The sequence below is a fragment of the Diachasmimorpha longicaudata genome, chromosome 10, assembly GCF_034640455.1.
Source record: "Diachasmimorpha longicaudata isolate KC_UGA_2023 chromosome 10, iyDiaLong2, whole genome shotgun sequence".
In the NCBI taxonomy this organism is placed as follows: domain Eukaryota; kingdom Metazoa; phylum Arthropoda; class Insecta; order Hymenoptera; family Braconidae; genus Diachasmimorpha; species Diachasmimorpha longicaudata.
In genome coordinates, this window is record NC_087234.1 from 4,536,444 (window position 1) to 4,558,267 (window position 21,824).

General features: G+C 39.3%; 1 protein-coding gene across 4 annotated transcripts in view; it reads left to right on the forward strand.

The window, feature by feature from the left end:
• The window catches only part of LOC135166407 (hemicentin-1-like), a 57,550-nt gene that overhangs the window by 17,301 nt on the left and 18,425 nt on the right, over positions 1 to 21,824 (forward strand). For all 4 annotated transcript variants that reach the window (XM_064128573.1, XM_064128574.1, XM_064128575.1 and 1 more), the window contains exons 3-5: positions 16,508 to 16,637; positions 17,553 to 17,761; positions 17,924 to 18,241. In XM_064128573.1, coding sequence (XP_063984643.1) covers positions 16,508 to 16,637; positions 17,553 to 17,761; positions 17,924 to 18,241 — 657 coding nt within the window. The remainder of the gene's footprint in view (positions 1 to 16,507; positions 16,638 to 17,552; positions 17,762 to 17,923; positions 18,242 to 21,824) is intronic.

Here is a 21,824-nt window from a genome sequence, read left to right on the forward strand (position 1 = left end):
ATGGTTCGGGTTGTTGACAGTGGGTGGATGACTTTGACATGAACAAGCCACCAATTTGTGGGAGACGCGGAAATGAAACGAAAAATTTCTTAATGAGATGGCGAAAGGGGTGGATGTCCTCATACTGAGAGGGAAGATATACTTCCGTGATAATTTAGGACTCCAATTAGAAAAGATGGATGTCATTCATTTTGTTTTACTTCGTCCAGCGATGTGAATAATTATAAGAGGAAATTAATAGTTTATTGGGTGCCATGAGTGAAGATCTATGAATTAATGTTTTTTAATAAATTCTAGTTTTGGCATGAGAAGTATTTCTGCCTCGCGGAAGATCAAGTCTACATAAATTATGTAAATATATATGAAATTTAAAGTAAAGTGATTGAAGGGTCATATCCCATTGCCGTTGCAACACTTTGTGAGAGGGCCATTGTTTTTTACGGCGCAATCTTTTCTCCAGTTAAAAACGGTAATAAATTTCCGAATAATCCTGTCGTTAATGTGATTCAATTCGAGTGAAAATTCGAATTAAACTTGAGATATATATCTGTCTCACTACATCCAATATTTGTCAAAACCCCGGTACGAAGAGAGATTCATCAGCAATGCGAGAGAATTCTTTTTCCATATCCGGACGTCTCCCTCAGTTTCATGAAAAATATGTTTGCTGAAAACATTCGAGTTTACAGAACTAACATATTTCGCAATATTTGCCTGATGTCATGACACTCACTCGACATTTTTACGTGCACCCAACATTTCTCATTCATCTCTGAAACTGCCGGCTGCACGGAATCCCATTGGTGTGTGTATGTATGTGTTCCCGTCGTTCTTCCGTGGCTCCTGAGATGCGGAGGATTTGTTTTATCTTCTTCATGATTTTTATGATTTTTTTTCCCCCTCTCAGATTCTCTTTTTTCCTTCACAAGACTCCGGACGTCTTTTCATATTGGCCCCAGCCGAGGGTGGGGTGTACACTCATCCTCTTCGGTGCCATTTTCCACTATTTCATTGTACGAAATCTCCCTATTTTCGTATTATTTTGAGGATAAATTTCACTGAGGGGAGAAATGGCCTAGAAATCGTCCATCGTTTCGTCTTTCTTATGACCAAACATTGAATTCAGAATAAAAAATTGTCACTCTGTATATTATCAAAGGTATTTTATTTTTTTTCTGTCCTTTTTAATAATTCCTAACAAATGACACATAAGCCGGTGGCACCATTTGTTCATTTTGTTCATAACTTATTTTTTTTATCGTGAACGTCAGTTTCTGCTACATGTTTACGATAAAACATCGTTTATTAAGACCATTTTCCCTCCAACACTAAATCCCAGAAGCCAATAAATTCCTCAGCATCATAATGGCAGCCAAAAAATTTAGTGATTACTTCTGAACAATTGAAAAATCCCGAATGTCTCCCACGTTTCGCCGTACACAGCCATTAATTAACCGAGAGCAGAACCTGCAAAATCCTTCAAACCCATGAAATACTCAGCGTCATGTTCGCTAAGTCCATGGGGATTTGTCGGCCCCGGAATTGATTTAGGTCGAAGAAGTTAATCCTCGAAGGGAACAACAGAGCCTATAGGAGGGGGGGTTACGTACGTCGATAATCCCGGAGTATCGATTGAACTCTGCAGACCGTCATTGACAGTACCCGTTTGTGCTCATTTTTTCAAATCGTAACTCGAGCCTATTTTGTCAACTGGAAGATGAAAAAAAAAGAGACATTAACCTGAGGAAGAGGAGATTATGAACGTTTGAGTTACGATGTCTTAGGGGGGATTGAAAAAACTCCAAGCGCAATGATATAAATCACGGCTTTATATTGGAACAGCTTATTAACGTAGGAAACTATTAGAGTGAGGGTCGGAGGGGTTAGAGGTTGCTGGTGATTCTGGAGGTGGATGGGGAATTGTGTCAGAGTATTAGGGAATACTTTCGTCAACCTGGTACTCGTACTTTACCATAAATATCAAGAAACTCGCTTTCATGCTAATACAACTTCGTAAATCTTCGGGCCACCCTGCATTTGCTCTTTATTACAGAATTCTGAGTGGGGGCAGGGGAAGGGGGAGGGATTTTCCACTCATTTTGATGCTTGATGCAACGATTCTTCGAATTATTCATTCTAGAAAATGTTTGTTGCGAGGTAATCCTCAGGAGACGATTTATTTGTGGATTAGATCAATTATGTTATTCGAATTTTGAGGGAAAATTTTGGGAATCCTTTTGCGACTTGCGATGGTTCCATGAAAAATTAATGAAATACCAGATTGTTTTCGAAATTCTGGGATTTTCCTCCGGAATTAGGGAAATGATACGTAATTTTCAATGAATGCTTCTCTTCGTGGAGAATTCCAGGGAGAATTTCAGATAAAAATGAGTAAAATAGGAGGAAGAGCCACTTTTCTACCAACCGCCTCCAACAATGACAGACAAATGACACAGAGACTGGGGATAATAATCCGAGTGGGTCGCTGTGAAGATAATGAGAGGGAACGGCAAAGAAAACTTTTGAAACATGGATTTTTCCCTGATGAGAGAGAAGGAGTGAAAAAAAAATGGTGAAAAAATGTGGGGCAGCGTGTGTATGTGGCGTGGGTGAGGGTGGGTGAGGGAGAGAAAAAAAGAGCGGAAACTAGAAGCAACGTGACCGAAGTTATTTCTCCCTGGGGCACAGCCGCAGGACGCATTAGCCGACGTAACGTGTCCTTTATGGAGAAACGGCTCACCGTAACCCCCCACTCCACTCACTTGCTCGACACCCGGGACCTTAATTACGACATGACGACCGGTACTGAGGCCTCTTTCTCCGCTGAGTTAGGGCTGCATGTTCTTGGGATACGTCGAGTTTTCCTCATGTTGTGTTTTACATCGTAAATAAGGTAAAACGTTTACTCTCGTGGTAGAATACGGGCCTCGTTAGACTGAGACTTGTACGCACAGGATGGGCGGTTAAAGGAGAGGGGGCGGGGTGAGAACAGGGGTAAGTGTGTCGGTTTGGGGTAATTGGTGGCGTCGGAATAAAATGCGAGGGGGCTGGGAATTCAGGAAGTTTAATTCAGCGCACGTCTGAGTGTGTGTGTGTGTATGTGTGTGTGTGTGTGTGTGGGTTTTTTTTTATGATGAAGTATTTTTTTTTTGTGGGAAAACTAGGAGTTGGAATTAGGAAGCTATTGTGAGAGATCTTTCTCCAAGACGTCTGGATGTATTTTGTGAAAGTCAAATTGAGACGTTAAGACACATTCTTTTCTATTTCAAACGTGTGATATCTCATTTTTTATTGACACTTTGAAGGGCCTCGGGGGAATAAGGAAAGTTTTTTTATGGTCATGAATATTGGTGAAGAGTTTTTGTTTTTATGGTATTTTAATGTTGAAGTGGAACATGGGAGGTTTTATGTGGTCCTGTTGCTAGGCGTTTTATAATGGAGGGAATGCATTTGAATTTGAATATCGCGCTGTTGGACAGTATTTTTGCAATTCGGGAAAAATTCGAATGTCGATTTTCGACGGGCAATTGATGAAGAATATATATTTTCCATCTTTAGAACCTTTTCCCCTGTTGCATACCCTCCTATCCCATATTCAAAAATCCTTCAAATCCTCAAACGTACTCTCCCTTAGCCTCAGTTCCAAATCACCCTTCTACCTTTGAACACCTCTAAAAATTTTCAGTCTAACGGATCTCACTTCTAAAATAAACAATCGTGCCTCCCTTCGTCAGTTCCCCCAATTAAAAACTAAAGTAATTTCTCCGGAATATAACACCCCAATTCACGTAAAAAAATTGAGGATTAAAATGCTGGAAAGGACACTTGGATCTGCACAATAGAAAATAAATAATAAAAAATTCTTCCATTTGAATCACCCTTCACCTCGCCAACCAGTTGCGCAATCTCCGTTTTGTGCGACACGCAATTACCTGGGCAACGCGTGGAGAGAACCCCGAAGCGAATGCGGCATAACTCAGTGGCTCGGCCTTCCCTCCCTCTTCCCAACCCACCCCCGGACCACCACCCACCATAGCCATAAATTACTAGTTTCCAATTTCCAGAACCCAGCTTCAACTATTCCGCTCATTCGTTCTTTCCCTCGCATTCGTTGGTGTACACATTGCGCCATTGGCCTGTACACCGTGCACAGGAAGGCATTTTGGTTCAGTTACACATCCATCATACGTGGAAGAACCATTCAATTATGCACATACAGGGTTGGAAAAAAATTGGTGGGTTTTTATTGCTCAATCGACGAAGTTCCATTGGTATTTTCAATATGCCATTTTCAACATTTTCAGTGGATTATTAAATTTTCGATTTTCGTCGAATCGAGGGAGTCACGTTTTTTTTTTTATTTTTCAAACAATGGAAGTTGATGATGAATTGTTAGAGGAGAGTGGGTCAAACTGGATTCTTTCGTTGAAACGTTTTCGGTGGATATTAACCGTAAAGATATTTTTGGGAGGTTTTAGTTACACTAACATTGGAGATTTATAATTTCAGGGAATAATGGATGAGGAATTAAAATTTGAGTGTCATCGATATTCAACCGAACATACCCTATTGAATATATTAATTAAATACCCGTGAATTTTCCGTGAACACGAAAATTTCTTGATTATTTTTTATTACCTCTGAAGCCCCAAGATTCATTAATTTACTTACAATGTAACGATTACCAGATGTGTTGCTGTTCAATTGCGCTACATTTTTATACATTTAAATTAAATTTCTATCATCCTCATGCTATCAAAAAGCTCTTGTCACACTTCCAAAACGGATGAGAACTTAATTTCCTGATTTTTCCACGAAATTCCCGTTATTTTTCGTTCCAGCGCATTTTTTCATCGACTGAAACGTACCACATTCACCCCAAGAACGATCGTCGTTGAATTACAACTTCACTCCACGATTAACTTTCTGCGTTTGACGAGATAATTTTTATTCAACTTTTCCCTCTGTGCATATTCAAGTTCGAATACTCCCCTCGCTTTCTACCCCTCTTCGCATTAAAAAAATCCCTCACTCGACATGAAAAGTCCTGGGATTCGTCACCAAAGGTGAAAAGTAAAAAAAAAAGCGTTTGAAATCTGTGACTAACACAAAAGAATACGTGAAAGTCACCGAGGGGTTGTGCTCACAGGTGAAAGGAGGTCTCTTTAAAGGGAGAACTAACAGTCCTGGAATGTTTTTTTTTCATCGACGCGTGGCATACGACGATAAAGGAAGAGGTGGAAAACTCGATTGAACGTAAACTTCGACTGCTGGTATCCGGTGTCTAATCGATATCTTATAAATCGGGCCATTAAGCTGGATAGAGGGGGACAGGGGGACAGGGGGAGAGTTTAAAGAGCGATGGAAACTATGCTCGTGCACCCCCCCTCCTCTCTCCCTCCCTCTCTCTCTCTCTCGTTCTCCTGCCACAAAATGCCGGTGGTGTGCGTGTTCACGTACCCCCGTGCACGCGAAACAGCGCACATTTTCCGGTCGACCCGAGAGCGTCGTGGTATCCCGCGTTCATTTCCGATATTTTCCTCTCCTGAACAATTTTATATTTTTTCATACTCTCCCCCTCACCCCTCTGGACTTTTTTGTTATCGGTAAACCTCACTAGAGCTTCGCGCATTCTTTTTTTTTTCATTGCCTTTTATGAGACCATTCTTGTTTTTTTCATTTCAACTTTATTCGAGGGGAATGCGCTGGACAGATCCATTTGTTTATTTTTCATATGCGACAAAAGGGAGGAATACAATAAATATGAGAGGAAAAAATTTTAGTGGATGGTAATAACTCGTGGAAGATATTTTTAAATGATACAGGGTTTTCAGTGAGGAATTTAGGATTGAGGACATTGTGATTTTGCAGCCGTTAAAAACGATTATTTTCAAATAACTTCATCCATAATTATCTTCGTTGAGTATTAAATATTAATAATTATGGGTTTGCCTGTTAATGTTTCATCCGCTGGAAAAAATGAGGGATAAAAGGGGATAGGAAATATTGTACGGAAGGGTAGTTGTTTCTAGGAGCTGCGTTTTAATCCTGAAATTCCTAACAGGATTAGTTAAAATCGTGATTCTGTCCAGTACTAATCCCATAATTTTTATAAATAAATTTTCCCATACGCAATTACCAAACGGTTCAGTAATTTCTGGAAAACTTTTCGCTCCGCCCAGGAATTCATCCGAATTATTAATACCAAAAAATCCGTCAAAAATTCTTGATGAAACTCTCCATCACCCGGAAAAATATATTCCGCCAATTTCGAAAGTACCTTCCGTATACATAATGTAATATCAAGCAGCAAATATACCCGCAGATCTACTTGGCATATCAAGGAAATTACATGAGTCGAAATAAAAGGAGAGAAACCAGGAGACCGGGATATATAGGATATGGGGGATAGTGAGGTGAAGCGAATTGTCTCGTAATCTTTCGTCTTGGATAAGTAGAGCGTGCGCATGGGTGCCCCCGGGTTGGTACGAGGATGGGGAACGTTAGTATTTCTACCAACGATGTTATTACTCGTGGCATATACTCGCTGGAATACCGAGAAACCAGCGTGGTAGTGGCGGGGGCGAAGGAGGTGGATGAAAGAGTAGCGGCTCGCATGGCTCCGTGGACGACGGATGAAATTCTCCACCAGACCTCTTCCCTCCGTCTCCTGTGTACAATGGAGGAGTGAGTAAATGGACGGATTCCTCCCAGCACCTCAATAAATACGTAATGCGCATCAGTGGAATGGTTGCGGCTTGTTTGGAATACTTTGGGCAAATTTTCGAGATTGTCGAGTTGGATATTTTATTGGGAATTACCTTTATTGAATTATCGGGTCGATTTTATTACTTATGCGTAAAGTGGAATTTCGAAATATTGTTAAGACAAATAGCTCTTCATGCTCGTGAAAAAACCCACGAGATCTTACATTCGCCTTCTGCGCCTCAAGAAAATATCATTTGAAACAGTTTAGAGTGCGCAAAGTGCTTTACGCACGCACGGTATAATTACGTGAATTTTTAGGGTTCATTAATATCAACCCACGTTCAATCGTTATTTTTCTGGAATTTTTCTCTCTTTCAATTTATGGACATCCGAAGAAATTGTTAGATTCGTCCGGAATCATCAGATTATAATTAACATAACGGATTCTTCATCCGCCCTCTTTGAAATGAGATCAGTGGAAATAATCAGTGAAAGTACCTCATTATCCCCCGTATTATAAATTATCCCACAACTGATGTCCATGAAATTTCAATTTTTTTTTTCCACTGCAACTCTCAACTCCAATCGAGAATCAGAGAAATTGGCATCACATATCCAGATACAGCCGCAGAATCGACGGAAAAGGGGGGATGTGACGCGCCTGGAAATGGGGTTATACCAGTAAAGGAGATAAAAAGAGATGGATGGACCACATGGTGCCGAGTTTCGAAAGTGCCCACGGGTGGTGAACATACCGCGGGCACGTCCTGCGGAGGGAAAATAGGGCTTGGGTTTGTGTTTGAACTGCTTTCTTCCCCCCCCCCCTCTCCTTTCGCCCCGCCATTCTCCCTTTTTTCATTCTTACGCCCGGAGAGGCAGTGGTGAGCGAGGCGCCTAGAGCGTCAACAGCCGTTTGGTGGAATGGTGGAGGAGAACAACGAACCCGGAGCTTGTCCGAGAGTTTTTGGATGATGAAGGGGTTGGCTCGTGGGAGATGAGGAGGGGGTGGTAACTTGGCACGCGTCTGGCATGCGAGAAACTCGAATTATGAGTGCAGGCAGCGGTGCAGAACGGTGATGTAACCCCTCATGACGATCCGTTTTTATATCTTCATTCTTCTGGTGAAAAAAAAAATTGGAAAAGTTGGGTGATGTTTTTATGGGATCGTTTAGAAGATTTTTTATTCGCTTGCGAGGGTTCTACTCATGAGCGGGGGTAATTCGTGAGAATTATCAGGTGCTTGTCGATGATTGTTGGTGGAGGGCTCTTGGGGACTCCTTAGAATCCCTCAAAATTTCTGGAAAATCCCTGGCCATCGCCAAAATTTTTAAAAAACATTTAGAATTTTGGGACTTAGCCCTCACCCTTTGCCAAAATCATCCCCCCACATTGAATTGAATTCCTTCAATTCCCAAACTTTTCGAGTGCATCAGTGGTAAGGGTCAATGGCAGGGTCGACATTGAGGTCTAGGAAAAATTAGAACTCTAATGAATGGAGTTGTAGTTGACGTCTAATGTCTAAAAAATCATTTTCAACCCCCTAAATATTCCCAGGATCTCCAGGAAAAATTTCAGCAACAATGAATCAACTTATAATTGACAGAAGATGTCTTGAAAATGGGACAATATACATAGAATTCACCCCACTAATTTTTTGAGTATCCCGGACAAGGGTCCAGGATAGTATGGACATTGAGTTCTAGTAAAACTTGTAATTGCAATAAATCGAGTTGTAATAGCTGCTGCAATTACCGGGAAGTAAATACGCGACTGCTCGTAAATAAACCTGCACTCCGGAGGAATGAGTACGAGAAGGGGATAGAGGTGGAGATGAAGGGTGTGAGGGTTTTCGCAGTGGCATGGCTCGTTGCTCGTTTGTTATAGGCGCCTAGCCGTTACGCGCTCGTCCAATGAGCTTTTTGTGTTTCATCGATGCACAAATGGCAGAAAAAGGGTGGTGAACATGGGGGTGGGGGGTATATGGTGGGGCAACGACTGGGAGGCTTAACGATAACACAATAAATCGTAAAGTGATTCAGGGATTATTTATTAAAGGAGGTACTCACATGCGCTACGCCACGAGATTAAATGTCACGGTCATAATAATGGTAACGGCCAGAAACGACGAATTAATAACAAAACGACGATGTAATTTATAGGGCGATATTTTTTCAGTATTTTGTGAAGTGACAATTGTTGAATGAGAGGAGAACAACGATGGAAGATTGATTTTTTTTTGTTTTTCTCAATAATTTGCTAAATCGCTTTAAAAAAATCGGTGGAATTATTTATTTGAAGCTTTTATTCCGCTTATAAACTACTGTAACACGATAAAGTCGACGTTGCTGCCCTTTCATTGCGACATGGAATTGAATGGAATGCGTTTCGGATTTATAGGATTTTAGGATTTTTAAATTTTTGCAGATCATTATTCGATTGTTAATATTTTTGTAAAAACGGGCGTTGTTCTAGCGAGGGAAAAAGCACAATTTCCCGAACCTTTGGCTGGTAATTCTTGAGAGAGTGACGTTGACGTTGATTGAACAAGGGACAATCGCCTCCAGTTTTTAATTTTTATACATCGACGTAATTGCATTGTCGTCAAATGTTTGGAAAAGTTTAGGGCAAACTCACAAAAAGCGGAAAAGCATTTTTCTTTCATTAGTAACATCGGTCAGAGATTCCAAAAAACTTTACTGGAAACGAACGATTAAATTCTGTACAAGTTTTCTGTTGGATTTTTCTTCGGATATTTTTATAATCTCGTCAATGGAAACGGCAATCACAAATTACACACACTCATCCGTCACGCAAGTCCAGCTAAGTCTCCCTTCCATCTCCAGTCGACAGAAACAGTATAAATCTCAGTATAATCCGGTATCTTTCACCTACTATTCTGTTGAAGATAATCCGCGCTTGTCAATCCTCTGTAGAATCCCGGGATCCCACCAAACCTATCTCATAGCGCTCATTCTATCATCATGTGCCTTATTATCCAGTTATCTACACATTGCTGAGAATTTTGCATTTATATTTCTCATAACACTCTTGGATATTCATAATCAATTACATTTATACTAAAATTTCAAGGATAATTACGATTAAATCCATTCTCTATTAAAAAACGACGTGCAACTTTTTCTTTACCGATCTATTTCGCTTGCCTTATAAAACATTTGAAGAAATTTAAATATTTAATTATTTTTAATTTCTTCTTATTAATGTCTATAAGTGTACAATACATGGAGAGAATAATTCTTTAAAAACTACGTGCCTGTCCCGGAATGAACCACTGAAAACAGTATTTAGAAAAAATTACCGAGCAGTTACGCATTTTTCTCCTGAAAGTTCACTGAAAAAGTGCGCAATGGTTCCGTAATTTTTACCGAATGTTGTTCTCACTGGCCGATTACGGAACCGACGTGGTTCTTGAAGAATTTTCTTTCTGTATAATATATAATACATAATTCGGATTTCTCTTATCATGAAGAAAAAAAATTATCTTGGAAACTTGAAATAACCCTTATGTACGAATACATGCCGGTACATCTCACGTCACAACGCACCTCTCACCCAGAGACGCAGTAAAAGGCTAGACATTAATCCCTCCGCCAGTCATGAATTATATCAGACCTGCGTTCTCCCCAGGGAGAGGGCCCTCCACTTGCCTTTTATGCCTGACTTATGCTCTCAAAGTGCCTGCGGTATGAGCAGAGGTTAAAAAAAAACGGATAATAGTTTCAATGTGCAAATGACGATGGGACAAGGAAAACGTCGAAGTGTATTCAATTAATTTGCATACTTGACTAATGGAGGGAGAACAAAAGTGAAACTGCCGCACCGCGAGTAAGGGGAGGGAAGCCAAGGGAGCCCAGGGGTATTTTTTTTTTTTCACGAGATTTATTTCAAGTTTCTGTTGCACTTTTCGTACGATTGGTGTGAATTACAGGGCGGAAGGGGAAGGGGAAGATTGGGGCGTTGGAGTTGAGCCGAGAGGCTAAATAATTTGTTGGGCCTTAATGCATGGGTTGTCTGTGGTGCTTTCCGCGGTGTCTGATTTATCGGGTGATCATACTGAGGTGGGGAATTTTTTTTTGCAAATGGCAACGAGAGGGTTTAGGTATTCATCGCCTGCGGGAGGGAATTTTTTATTCTCACCTTTGCGGTTATGATGGGGCTGTGATCAGGATGGGGCCATCAATTTTTGGTGATTGTTTACGGGGCCAGGAGGTGCTTGATGGGTTGAGAGAGTGCTTAACCTTTGTGAGTGTGGGGGGGAATTTCTGTGAACACGTGAATTGTTAGTGACGAATCAAATTTGCGCAGAATATGCCTGTTTTTTTTTTATTTTGGGCCATTTTCGATGCCACGAAAATTTTACACGAAAAGGGAATTTATGTAGGTTTCTAGGTCCTGGTGACGTTATAGAATACTACGGAATAGATTTTCGATTGGATAGGATGAGATGAGGGAATATTCTTAATGTACCTGAAATTTTAATTTTCACAGCTATTTATATCTCTACTTCGACGCAATTTCATTCTCGTGAAAATAGCCACTACATTTTAAGTGAAATTTCAGCAAATTTCCAATTGCAATTTATTCTGTAAATTGAATCTGCAAATGGCAATGTTTCTGAAATTTATCAAAACGTGTTTAGTACTTGAAGAAAGTATAGCCCCAACGATAAAGATAACTTTCATTTACTTTATGTTATTTATCAACCCACCGTATTAAATGTACTTAATTTTATCGGAGCTATAAAATTCGATAAGTGAAAGATGATTCATTCGTTAACAAGTCTCGTCCCAATGCTTTAATGCATGTGATTTCGCTGACTGAGAAATTACGAACGTGAGGATTTAATTAGCATCAGCGTGGAGATAATGAAAGTGTCCAAAGGCCCTCAAAATAATGAAATTCTGTTGCGAGAATTTTTTTATGGGAATACATTTCTCTGTAGATGTTTTTTTCTTTTGGGTGACTCGACGCCCTGAATGTGGAGCGGTTGAGCCATGTGTATATAACGTTAATTAAGTAGCAATCTCCGGAGATCGTCAGATTTCCCGAGAGTGATCTCTTGGTATATCGGGGCTATGGTGGAATTAAAGCCAGGAGCATTAAAGAGGCATTCGACTGGCACCTGACTGCGGGAGATGGGCAATATACACATGCATGGGAGGGCCCAGTGATGTTTCCGGTGGGTAAACCGGTCCTGGGGTGAGGGAACGCCCAGCCCTCGGCAGGTGAAATAAATAACAAGCGTCTTTGGAATCTGATCTCGTTCTTTATGTAATGCCGCAATGCACGGATGCATCACTGGGCTTTTGGGGAGATTGGATGATTGAAGTTCTGGAGTATTTGGGCAATCTTCTCGCTGTTTGATGGATTAGATCGGCCCGAGGACCACGGGTTTTACATTTATTCGAAAATATCGGCATTTTCGGGTATTGATACCAAAGGTTAGATTGATTTTTTCCTTCGGTCCATTTTTCTTCAGTGAAAGAAATCATTAAATTTGGATTTTTATGGGTGGAATGTTGAGAATATTTCACTCACATTCTCGGCACATTCCGGGGAAATTGAATTCCAAAGAATTTTATAATTAAAAATTTATAAATTAATCAAATATTTTATTAGAGTGATTGAAAATCAGAAAATTCTTGTTTAATCATAGGATACATTAAATTTTTAATTTATTGGTTTGAGATTTTTATTCAGATAATTATATTCTTCTGGGATTTATTTCGAACAATTATTGAAGTTCACTGTCAAATTTCCAGTGCTGGAACGTGAAAATTTCCAAGCTTTTTTTCTTAAATTATTTCCGTCGCGAATAAGAGCAAAAAGAAAACAGCAAAATACGTTTCTTAAAAATACATGAATCCTTCGTAATCTCTTTTTCCTTTTGTCTCGTTTATCAACTCGATTTACCTCCTCAAACTCCCAGCAATGCGTTTTTCATTTTAAAACGCCTCGACTCTTCAACCCTCTGTCTCTATCACACGTCTGAACGAGAGCTGAATGGGTTCGTTACCTTCGTAATTTCGTTTTTCTTGAAGTACTCGACAAGTCACGGCGCCATGCGTGGGCTTGAATCGCTCGTTATGTCTTCCACGGCGTGGGTGACCTTTCCAAAAAATGCATACAAGGAGGGAGGGGGTGGTAGTTGTACAAAAGATAGCAAGTGCCAGAGATAAGAGGAAAAATAACATAAAAATCATGGGCGCAGAAAAAAAGCTGTGAATTTTTCCGGGAAAATTCAGGCAAAAATTTTCCCTGGACAGACAGTCCAAACTCACTTTACTGGACGGGGCCCGAAATTTTTTTCGTTTTTCTTTTTCCATGTGAAGATAAAAGTGTTGACGATGCGCATCGTGTGGATAACAACTGCAAAATATCGTTTTCCTGATGAAAAAGGAGTAAAGATGACCACAATAAAAAATATATTTGACGATTTTGGCTCTTACGCTGAGGAATTAATAGCCAGGGTGGTGTTAATGACCGTCAGAAGTTGGAGGAAGGAGCATCAATCTGATTTAAACGTTTTTCTCTTCTTTATTTTATTCTTGTGACGCAAGACGTCATATAATTAATGGGTTCAAGAGGAGGGACACGTTTCTGGCGCCGGGACTGAGTGAAAAGAAAATCAAAGAGTGGCTCGAGTTCTCGGGGACCACCAATAATTGACGATGCGATAAATATTTAAACGTTGCTTTAACGGACAGATCTGATTCAAAATGAATGGCATTTTGGTAGGGGAGACTAATTGGAGGACATAGGCAGAGCAGGTGCGTTGGAGAAATGAAGAATGAAGTGGAATTGAAAAATTGAATAATATCCAAAGAAAATAGAGATAAAAGTGGAAGATACGCTCGTGTATTTTTCTTTCTGGATTGACGTTATTCGCCACACGGAACCCGAAATGTATTCGTGATTTGGCGGTGCTTTGATGTCACTCTGATCCATTGGTGCATGAAAAAAAAAGAAAAAAAAGTCGTGGAAAGGGGAGAGACAACATCGCGGTGGAGATTTCTTTTTTAACACGGGTTGAAATGTGAAATTTCTCTAGTGCATAAAGGAGTTGTCAGTTGGAAAGATATGTTACATACGAATGGCAAAGGGGATTGTGTTAGATATCAGTGTTTTGTTGGTAGAAATTGCGAATTTTTTTTTGAAAATACATACGAATGTTAAAATCGAGGGAGAAGGCCGCAGACGAGTTTATATTGAGAGAAATAGCGCCTGAGAGGGGTTTAATTTTGTATGATTCACTCGGGAATTGTGGGGCGAAAACACGGGGTAAACTAGGGACTGAAATTAAGACACTCTTGTTCTCAAATTCACGTTCACTGGTAGAAAATTACAACTGAAATTTCAAGGGAAATGTCTTGGCATTCTTAACAATCACAATAAATTGCTCATATGTCTTCACGAATCGAATGATGAAATACAAAATGATGAAAACCAATCTCCATAAATCACTAGCCAATCGTTCGCAATTACCTCGACGTTCCAATGTAGATGGGAGATTTATTTCATGAACGATGGGATCTTAAGTTGAATGCCAATATACAATGGTGGCCATTCAAATGCAACAGCTTATTAATTCCGAAAAAATCCAATGATATTATTTTTTAGGTTGTAATTAAGGTGTTTCTGCTGCATTGCTGCTGGAGATGACCTGAAAATGCATTTTTATGTTCAATATTTAAAATTGAAGCCCCTCGAAGACACCAATTTTAGCAATGAATTTTCCCTGACGCATTTCCCATTCACAATTTCTCATCCGACAAAAATAAATCTCTCGTAAATTACGCACTCACCGTTGAATGCAAAACAGGGTAAATATAAATATAAAAGTTTGAATATTCGGAAGGAAATTGAAGTCTGATGGATGTAGAGCCTCTCATTTTTCCCTCGCAATGACAGCATCAAGGAACCTTTCATTTTCATGCTCTTCACGAAAATTTCCTCCCCCGATGCAGCGTGAAAACCCCTCTCTCAACAAAGTTTATGGTCCCACTCTCGTTCACCAGAGTTAAACCTCTATTTTTCTCACGATAAATGAAATTGTTTCGTGGCTTGAGGTACGGAGAAAACAGCACCTCCGTTGGAGCATTGAAAACTGTGTCCCAGGCGTTCCTCGAAGTTCTCATAACTTTCATATAATCCTCGAATATCTACCCGGCCTCTTATCCAAGAGGAAAAAAAGTACATAAACTGTGTAACAGTTTGAGAATCCCGTAAACCACGACAATTCGTCGGAAAAATTTAAATTGCACACGACCATTTCTTTCTTTTCGCTTTTGACATAAATTTTCTGTTTCCATTTCAATGTTTCAAACATCTTTTAAATCCGCTTGACGTGAAATGGAGGAAAAAAATCCTTCGTTTCCATCCTGAAATTAGTTAGTTTTATGTTAATTCTTTAATGGCCTCAGGAAAACGCTCATTTCAAATCAAATCCATAACTTTATTAAATTTTTTAAAATTTAGGACGTCAAATATTTTACACAGCTCTGACATCATTAATAAATTTACATTCAAAGTGAATACAATATTTTCGTTATTCGAGTATTCTTTTAATAATCTAATTTAACAAATAAATCAATGTAATAGCCTCAACACCAACTATTCCAGTTGAATTAATTAATGAGAATCAAATGCGAAGGGAAACAATTAATTTCTCCCCCATAAACTCAATCAAATTCTCGAAAAAACTTGTCATCCCTCTAATCCCCAGTCGCACAATCTCATCAGGATCGCCCCATCATCCTCTCCATCAGCCGTATGTACAGGCATGAAGGATCCGTAAGATATGAATAGACAGAACAGATCCACGGAAACCTCCAGAAATATGATACAAGAGGATGCCCAACATTGTTGGCATGGTGCGGAATAGGGCGAATCTCGTTAAATCTTGATAACCCCATCTACATGTTAATCCGATCAGGTAGACTGGCAGTACGACATCAAAACCCCTCCCGCCCGTTTACCATGCGCAAAGGCTATTACACCATCTACTTTGTGGTCTCCGGGGTAGTTACAGTGAAAGCACTCCGGCCTCAATCCTGGGACTTCACTTGGGCTCGCTACGAGGTACCTGGGACTATCTCTCACTTCACCCACCCCCTTTAGCTCCTTTCCCTGAAGTCGCATTCAACTGTAACTCTAGCAAATCAAGGGAGGGATTTTCCACCAGTGGAGAAAGAAAAAAAGTCCCGCAGAAGGTTATAATTAAACAGGAAATCCCGGTTCACTGGGCTTTCCTCCAAAATGGGCCTGTTCGATAGATGAGACATCGACTACTTCCTTTTGCGTAATAATTCGGTGTTTATCATTATCATTTTCGGTGAGTCCTTACGATGTTATTGGCGACGGGAGATGATTTTTGTTCGAAACATTTTAATATAAAAGTCTTCTCTCGGATTGGGAATCATCAAATTTGATTATATTACATCAGAAAACACTTTCCAAATGGGAATCATCGACTACTGGCTAGTGTGGGTCTATAGTTTGGTATTCGGAAGTTAAAAATAACAGGTGGCATGTGCCATACTGGTAGATTTAACAAAATCGATAAAAATATATCAATTTCAGACCCTATTTTGTTTAAACACCATAATGGTTATGCACAACCTGGCGTGTAGCAATGTTTGTCCTGGTCAATTTGATCGATTGAAAAGTTAATAATTGCCACCCAAAATCGACCAACTCCATCTCTCGGTTGACATTACTTCATGAACTGGCTCGATTCACAAATATTGATTCTTTCTTTTTATTTACTGTGTTTCAGTGCCAATCGCTGATGTTTACGGCGTGGCTGGACATAAAGCACAGCTACCGTGTAACATTTTGACGAGAAGAAACGATCGCGTTGACATGGTACTCTGGTTTAAGGGCGAGGGTGGTCCACCCATTTACACGTAAGTTGAACATCATTATTTTTCGCTCGAGGTTTACAGCTCATATTCTGGGGAGTCCTTCGATGAGTCATAAAACACTCAACTGCTCCCTGTTCTCGATGCGCAAACTAAAATATCTAATAGGAAAACCATCGAAAGTGCATGTAAAAACAATTTTTTCCCATAAAAAAAAACAGATAATATTCTTCATCCTCACTATTTGTATAGTTTTCGGGAACTTGTGGCTCTGTTTGAACTCATTTAAATGAGATTCATTATTTCAATTTTTTTATTGCATTTCAAAAATATTTTATTGCACTCAGAGTCATCACGAATATCTTAAATTAAATCGTCTCCAAGAAACAACTTTCATCGCTGCACCTGATTTGTATCGTAATTTATCTCCAACTTTTGTTTCCATGAAAAACTTCAATCACCCCCGCAGTATATTATTAAAATCCTAAGGGAGTTGGAAAATTAGAATGCGCAAGTTGCTTTGGCAGTTTCGGGAATAGCCTCGCCCGACGAGTGGTTGGCGTGAAATCTACACGGTGTCACAGTCGCGCGAAGCAATTTAACTTCTAGTGAGAGGTAGAGGCAAGAGGCAAAACATAGTTCTCACTGGAGTCCCTGTAAACCTCTCCTACCTCCATTCGTACTTGTGCAACACTTTGCGATACTTAATATAAATTTTACGGGCATTAAAACTCGATCGAAGATCCAACAAGTCCAATGAGCTGACAGTATCGCTACCTTTTCTACGGCCATGGACATTTATCGATTGATTCTTCGATGGTGTTTATATTTCACTTGGTCTTGGGCCATTGGATTCCCGGTTGAGGGGGGGACGGGGAGGGGAGGGGGTCGATGAGGAAGCCGTAGCTGTCGGTCTGCAAACCAACACAACTGACCGCAACCGCTCAATCTCACCCGCAGGGTCGACGTACGCCATAAGCAGTTCAGCAATGCTGAATTATGGTCATCGCCTCGGGTACTTGGTGCAAGGGCATACTTCATGACTGCCGCACATCCAGCTCACCTAAGTATTGATAAACTTAAGACTGGTGATGGTGGATTGTATCGATGCCGAGTTGATTACAGCAATTCACCCACTGCCATACATCATGTTAATCTCATTGTCATAGGTATGAAAATTGTTGATTAATCGTAGATGGAATTGATTGTTTGCAAGTTATTTTGAAAAACCAGTTTTTATGGAAATGATTCATCATTTTTACTGATCATAGAGCAGGTGAATAAAAATTTGATGAGAAAATAATGAGTTGGTACTGATTTTGAATGTCTAGTTCCTCCAGAGAAGCCTGTAATTCGTCACCAATCATCTGGAAATATATCACACATGGAGGAGACGTACAACGAAGGAAGTGACGTGACACTTATCTGTGAAGCACGCGGTGGCAGGCCTCCACCCCGATTAACGTGGTACTACGAAAACAATGTCTACGATCTTTCGTATGAGTACAACAGTACAACTGATATGACAACGAATTTGCTGTATTATCCCAACATCGGACGACAGCACATAAAAACTAGGCTTGTGTGTCAAGCCAACAACACCAACATTGTGCCACCTCTGACGAAGCTTGTGATACTCGATGTTAACAGTGAGTGTAAAAACAATGACCCAGCACTTCTACTACTATAATTTTATATCCATCAAACCGAAATTGTTGTGTTTAAGAAAAAAAAACACGCGATTCGAAAAACATTAAGTCATTTGGAGTCATTTGGCCATGGAGAACCCCATCTCACTTTCGTTATTGTGTTCTTTATTCGGAGTGAGGCAACATCGGTTTCTAATGAAGATTTAAAATGTTTGGCATTGGATTCAGTTTTAGAAACGGAAACTTGACATTTTAATTAATCAAATGCTTCTCTATTTTTTTACGTAATTATGGGAATTTTAGAGATGCGACTTCTTCAAATAAAAATCATTCCTCTTTAAAGTAATATTCATAAATGGAAATTAATTATTTCGATTGCTTTTCAATTAATACAATTTCATAGCTGTTATGTTTGAATATTCAGAATAGAAAGTACTTCAATTTTACCGGGCCAATTACCTTCAAATCGACATCTTCCATTGATTTTCCCATGAAACCAATGGAATGTTTAATTTTCGAATATCGAAATTTCGTGAATTTTCATACCAAAATGCACGCCAGCCAACCAAGTCCCCATTTCCAATAAAAATCAAATCAAATTACCGCTTCAATACGCAACGATTCACCATCCCCCTCCGTCATCCACAATTCACCCATTAAAATTGCAATTACGTATACGTCAAAGTGTGCATTGAGTGTATGTTACCAGTGAGTAGACAACAAAAGCGACAGGAGGAGAGGCGTATCACGTGTTGAACCTGTTAGTCCCATGTGGTAGATTTCCCGTAAGAGATAACAGTAACGCCTCTTGTAAGACGGATCAGTGAATTGCGTGTCGGTGCCGTTCCCTTATCCCCACCCCTTCAATTTGATTTTCACGTGTGCGCCACTTGGCATCAGCGACAGAAAATCCCCCGAAGAATCCTCTCCCCTTTGCATCCCTCTCGCAGCATAAACATCGTCATTGGCTTGAGGAAAATCGGCAACTGTCGACTACACTTTGGAATGCCTCATGGGTATTAGGAAAACAGTCCTGTCGAATCTCTCGACAACCCCTCTGAGCACGTGACGGTATTTAAAGAGAGGGTAGAGAATACTTTCACTCAGCGGTGAAATCGACGACCAGACTTAATGTTTAGGGGAACAGGGGTAAATTTTAGGAGGAAGGGGTGAACTCACGCGAATCTCAATTCCCTCGAGAGCTATTTGTAGGCGTGCAGCATTTCACAGGAGGGGTGAGAAAACAGTTATCTTGATTTGTGTAATAAAAAGATAGGGGAGAGGCATTAATGATGACGGATTAATGGCACATTAGTGTTAAATTTATCTGATTATTTTATCTTTGAAGTTAACATCCGTGCAAAATTCCAGACTAATCGGTGCTGGTGGGAGTGAGATAACGCGCTATCTGATATTTCAGGGTTGATTATGAAAACGGCGTAAAAAATGTAATTGTATTTTTTAGGTGCGATTTATACATTTTTTCAACGGCTCCATTCATTCAATTATTTCTCTTGTAATTTTTTTGTTCATGATTTTCCAAAAACATATAGTTCAAACTCTTTAGTAAAACCTTTTCCGAGAAAATGAAATAAAAATATTTAAGTGATTGAAATCCATGTCACACGCGATAAATGATCGTCACCTAATCTTGACCCATATTATTTTTAATAGAAGTTTTCCCCCCCCCCCTTAATGTTGAAACAATCTCACGACGATATCTCCATACCTTACACTGACTTTAATGTTCATAATTTAGACATAAATTTATCAATTCATTTTAGTAAATTCTCACAAAAGAAAATTGAACTGGAACACGTTCCATGTCATGAGAAATTCAATGAGTTATTGCGGTTAAGAATAAAAAAATCACTATTAATGACTTTCGAGTATTTTTTATTCTTTTATCACTATTGTAATATATCCGGATCATATTTAATAATTCCACGTGATTAAAATCCATTTCACACATGATAAATAATCATTACCTAACTTCATTATAGCGAGTGCTGTAACTTGTCCCTCATGAAAGAAGCTTATCATGACGTAATCACTCTCCATTTAATTTAATCTTCATAATTTAGGAACAAATTTATACTCTTCATAAAGAAAATTGTGAAAGGCAATCTCATTTAATCAAAAATTCAAAGTGTCGTTAAAATTAAAAAACGAAAAATTACACTCACAGAATTCCACCGAGTTGCATATTCATTTTATTTATGATTTTTGGAGATTTAAAAATTTACTTGCAACGCAGTAAATTTCATCTCCCTATTATAAATTATCTGGACCATATTTCATACCCCAAATGATCTAATAACACCTTCTCATGAAAAATAGATGAATAATTTCAAGCGCTTAAAATCCACTTCACACCTACTAAATAACCGTTATCCAACCTTGACCCGTTTTATTTTTAATAGTGTTGTTACCCCTAAATGTTGAAACAAGTTCACCGAGACACAACCACACCTACACACCTACATTTGTTAATAACAGCGCCCATGAAACGCGTGGCACGCAGGTTTAACGCATGGCTGAATGTTTGCCCAAGTACGAAATAATAGTAGATTATATTTGCCACCCAGACATTATCACTATTACGAGGATGTTAATGTGATAAGAGAAATATTTGCCCTCGGAATGATTCCGCGTACACATACAACCTTGATATTCGTGAAAGCCGTGCATTCAGATAAACTCGAGCTAGAAAATACTTCACCCAGGAAATACGTTAATTGTTGTAATTATGAAAACACGAAACATACTGCGGCCTCTTTTCAACCATTTACGGGCTCTCAGACGTCTTCTACACACGAGTTGGATATGAAATTAAATAATTAAGATTTATCACTTTGTCGTGCTGAGGGAGGTCTTGCAAGGCGCCCAGAAACTTTGGCCTTTCTCCCTAATTTCGGATAGTTTATCGTTCCCGTAGGCTTTCTCCACATTTTTATGGATTCAATGACTTTAATTGTCTACAATACATCATCGATAATTGTCGGAGCTAGTAATTTATGAAATACCACGATAATGAAGATGTTTTTACTGATATATTCATGAATTATTTATTGAGTAGAAAATGAAGTGGAGGACAAGGGCTTTGGAAATGAATTGAAATTTTATGGAGCGCTTATTTATGGCTTTCAAGGGAGTTACATTGGGCTCAATTAACGGGAAAAAATTTAGATAAAATATTAATGAAATTTTCAATCAGGGCATTCAGTAATTCCTCAAATCATCTGGATTTTCGGCTTTCTATACTAACTATATTTCATGACAGAAAATTGACAATTCTCAAATTATTAATAGAAGATTGGCGTAATTGAAAAAATTACCCTTTCCAAAAGATTTTATGAATTACATTCAAAAATATTTTCCAAAGGACAACTTTAATGTTCTACTTTAAGAGTATGAATCTGTTCCATCACCAAAAAAATATCCAAAGTACTTAAATGCCCCTAAACCGTCTCACCACTTCGTTACTAAATTGACAAGCCCCAAAAATAGCTCACCAGTTCATCACTTCCCCCTTAGAAAAAAAAAATTCCATTGTGCTCGTAGAAATTTCGCGGAAATGATA